Source organism: Doryrhamphus excisus, linkage group LG11 (genome assembly GCF_037039965.1).
Source record: "Doryrhamphus excisus strain RoL-2023G ecotype Guam linkage group LG11, RoL_Dexc_Guam_v1.1, whole genome shotgun sequence".
Lineage (NCBI taxonomy): Eukaryota > Metazoa > Chordata > Actinopteri > Syngnathiformes > Syngnathidae > Doryrhamphus > Doryrhamphus excisus.
Genome location: NC_136367.1, coordinates 7,897,150 through 7,901,363, shown reverse-complemented (window position 1 = coordinate 7,901,363; position 4,214 = coordinate 7,897,150). Strand labels below are relative to the sequence as shown.

At 40.2% G+C, this 4,214-nt stretch overlaps 1 protein-coding gene across 1 annotated transcript; it reads right to left on the bottom strand.

Annotated features, from left to right (window-relative positions):
• Positions 1–1,395: 1,395 nt before the first annotated feature.
• On the bottom strand, positions 1,396–3,644 carry fibinb (fin bud initiation factor b). Its single transcript, XM_058069674.2, has one exon. It carries the CDS (start codon positions 3,298–3,300, stop codon positions 2,680–2,682), a length of 621 nt encoding a protein of 206 aa, XP_057925657.2. The 5' UTR covers positions 3,301–3,644; the 3' UTR covers positions 1,396–2,679.
• Between the last annotated feature and the right edge of the window lie 570 nt (positions 3,645–4,214).

Here is a 4,214-nt window from a genome sequence, read left to right as displayed (position 1 = left end):
TCGTTATCTCCACTAATCTAAACTTGATATACTGCTCTAACTAAGCTCACATATGTATGCATATTTTTGATTTTGTCGAAAATGTATGATTTTTTTGCAATATTTAATGCTAGCTTTGCCTTGTGGTAGTAGAGCGAATTAAAAGAGGGACTGATTACCATGGAAATAATCAACGTACGTTTCAAAGGCTGTGTATTGATTGCACCTCAGTCACCTTTGTGACACAAATCTGCGTGCATGACATCAACAGTAACACTAAAGAGTAACCCCACACCTTAAAAATAAATGTAACAGGAAATGATGCAAATCTTCAGTGCTGCAGAATTTAAAAAAATAAGTGCAAAATAAAAACAAACATTCATTTTCATCCTGCCTCTTCAAAGGTCTGCTTCGTGTCATGGAGATGATTTGGGGATTTGTGTGTGTTTTGGGGCATGTTCCTACATATTTGTTTCTTATCTTTCAGCTATGCATGTGATTGCAGTATTTTTTCATCTGCAGCCATGTTTGTGCCCTATTGATCAATATACATTTAGCTGTGTCCAGCACACTACCTACAACTGTGGCTGTACTCATGTACTCAAAAATAAATGGAGTTCAACAATGTTCTCATTATTATTTTATTGGAGGTGGTGAACATATACGCAGAGGTTAAAGATTGCAGTTTTGTGCACTCAGTCATCACTGGCAGGCTTGAACAGATGTTTTGTGTTACTACATGTTTGTTTGTCAATAGTTCTTAGCATTTGTTAGTCGTAGTATAATGAAACACATTTTCGGTCTGACTGAAACCATGCAAATGCATCTGAGTGAAAATGTTTAGTAAATACTTGACGTCATTATTGTTTCATGTATCCTATAAAAGTAGTAATCCATTTGAGTACAGTGTTTGCACATAATGTATGTGGCAGATATTTGAGCAAAGGTTGCAAACTCTTTGTTGTAGAGTTTTAACACTTATTTATCACTTCCAAAGTGTAATCCCTATCTACTATGAGAGCAAAGGTCACATTTGTTACTCTGTACTTGGCAACATTACATCAAATGACATTTTCAGTGTGGTATATTACATTTGCTAGAATTGTTTTTCAATTTCTGTGGACTTAACCACTTCCTAAAAGCAATTACATCCCTTAAAGTTGCCATTTTCCCTGCATTGGGGAAGAGGAATGGAAAAAAGCACTTTTTTGAGGCCCACTGTTCCATCACACACTTCCATCTCGGCTCATCCTAAATTCCAATGAGCAGCTTCTTCCTCCAAAACACTCATAATTAGAGGGGCTCTGTGTGTGTTTAATTTAAAGCAGACCTCTAAACCTTGTATAGCAAGCACGGAGGGGAACTTTGTCATTGTAACACACGTGGCAGGACAGTAGTGATTAGACTACTCTCAGTCAAAGGAGCAATGTGAGCTTCTCCCCACTCATGACCAAGAATGACAAGAAATGCAATGACTAAACAGCCATATTTCCTGAAGAACATCAAATATCTTCAATCACAGCTTCTTCAAACACAATCTCTTTATTTGAGAAAACACAACACAGACTGTTGGTGTTATCACACAAATGAGTGTTTGACATTGAAACCCTCGAGTGCTGCCAGCAGTCTTCATCTATATTACGTATACTGTATAAGTATTACATCTGTATCTTAAAAGAATACATATATGATGCTCTATGTCAAAACTCTACATGAAAAATGAATACACATTAAAGTCTTCTGTAATATATATACAGGCACTCACAGTCTTTACGTTGTACTTGCAAAATACACTGTGCATTGTGTATTGCCTCTGTCGGCCTTGCATTTTGAGCTAAACATTTAGCACCAGAACAGTAAAGAGCCGTGCAACATCTGCTGGCCGAAGAAGCAAAACAAGAACCGTATCGATACTGCATGTAAACATCCCGTCATACCCTGGAAACATTCGTCCTGAATGTCAGAATATACAAATTTCTTCTTTCCATCTGTTTACCTTATGTTCCTGAAAAGATGTCCTCCAGTGATCACAGTGGTCACTCTGTGACCAAGCTTCACCAAGCGGTTGTTTAACAGGAATACAAACAATACTGAACACACTGACAACCCAACAAGAAAATGTGCAGTTTTGGTGCTTTATGCTTTATGTTTTGTTAACCTAACATAACCATTATATGAAACATATGTCGACTTATTATAATTATTACAGCACTGATGTTGTGGAAGTTTGCATCAATTCTATACGATGATAATGTAAAGTGCACAACATCCATAAACTAACAACTTGAAAAAAAAGCATGTGTCCATTGGAGCTCTTATATGAAACTTATATGAACTTTTTATGGAAATATGGAAGTAAAACTAAAATTTATGTGGGGAAAAAAGCACCTAGAGACATTATTTATGATGACAGATACGGTAACAGATACATAGAAAGAGGTAGGATTAAATAAGCTATGCTTCTTCCTACTCCTTTTCATGCTGAATTGTGTAAATGTAACCATGCCATGTTCCTGAATGCAACTTGTCAAGCATGTGTGAAACAAATAAACCATACCAAAATAAACAATATTGTCCAAACCGAGCCTCCCCCAAATGTGGCAGTTGTGGTCATACTGGCGTGTGAGTGATGGACTGATTTACAACCCCTAAAACACTCATAAAAATAATAAGTAACTACATTAAAAAGTAGAAGGTAGGTCAGTATTTCATGTATTCATTCTTCAGTCTACTGAGCCGTGTACCGTGGCTGCGGATGATGAGGGACAGCAGCTCATGTTTGTCCTTCAGGCCCAAAGAAATGTCCAAAGTCTCCTTGAGGGCGTCCCGAGTGTTGACGATCATGTTGAGGAAGTCGTCGCCGAGCCGGTGCTCCTCCTTCAGCTCGCTCTCCTGGCTCTGCTTGAACTTCACCTCCAGCTCCAGAAGAGATTTCTCCGAGTTTGTGAACGCCTCGCTGATCTGCGTGGTTTCTCTCCTCAAGTACTTCCCGTAGCTGTCCTCTCCGTCCAAGTCGTATGAGATGCTTCTCCCTATCCCCTCCAACACCCGGGCAGAGTCCTCAATCTGCCGCTTGACGATTGTGAAATCGTCCCGGATGACCGAGTCCTGGTCCTCGTCTGGACCGCACTTTCGCTCGTCGGTCATTCTGAAAAGTAGTTGACATTTCTCCGGGTCGTCGTTCTCTTCGTAGTCGCCGTCCGGCACGAAGTAGTGGTGAAAAGTGCCGTTAGACATCTCTGGCTGTAAAGGTCCGCTATAGTAGGCTCCGCACATCGGCAACATCCCCGCACACAGCAGCAAGTGCAGAAAAGCCATCATGTTGTCCAAAAAAAAACACTCTCATACGACCACTTCACACCACAGAACAAGAGTCCGTTTTTGTGACTACTTCAGTCGGCGGGGAAACATTTCAAACAGCCGCCCTGTTTACTTTCATGTGGCTGTCCTCGGTGTGCTCAAGCCAGCCAAAGTGGTGTCAAAAGTGGTAGCAGTCTTCTCCTCCTGTGGTGCCTGGCAGTCTCCACGATGCGTCTGGAGTAAAAGCTAGCTTCTAAGTGGAAACCATTCAACTTCCGACTTTAGTTGGTGCCGCAAACGCAACATGTGGATGACTGGAGTGGAGAGCGAAGAGTCCTGTTAATAATACACCGTCTCTTCTCAGATTACAGCCCGTGTCGTCACTTGAAGGCAGCACTATGGTCTGGCCAGCCTGCTGCTACTCTAAACAGGAGCCCCGCACATGTTTAAGTGCCTGTCAATTGCCGTTCAGTGACTTAATGGCAAATTTCTGATGAGGTTTTTTTTTGGTCACTGTATGTAATATGAGTTGATCGTAAGAGCGGCCATGATGACCAAGGAGTGATGTAAGTACTACACAGCAAATTTCTAGAGTTGAAAAATCTGGAGTTAAAGTAAAAAGAGTGAAAGAGTTGAATTTTTGGAGTTGATTTTTTAACCGTGTTGAGTTTTTTGTGTTGAGTTTTTTGCTCAGTTTGTTGACAAAAACTACTTAGCGTTAGCTAACCACCTTTCTGTTCATCATTCACCGTTCCTGAAAATGTTTATTGTTTTTCAATCTGTGTCTGCTTGTCGAAAACGGTACGGAAAAAAACAATTCCAAGTAGCGCCAACATGGTTATGCAAAAAAGCTTTCTTTTTATAAGTCAGGGTTCAATAGGCTTTATCATACAATGTTTTTTATATTTCTGTCGTAAAAAATTACTGTGTTTAAC

What these genes read in the sequence shown, in the direction of transcription:
- fibinb (XM_058069674.2), bottom strand. Translation starts at nt 3,300, where the DNA reads ATGATGGCTTTTCTGCACTTGCTGCTGTGTGCGGGGATGTTGCCGATG.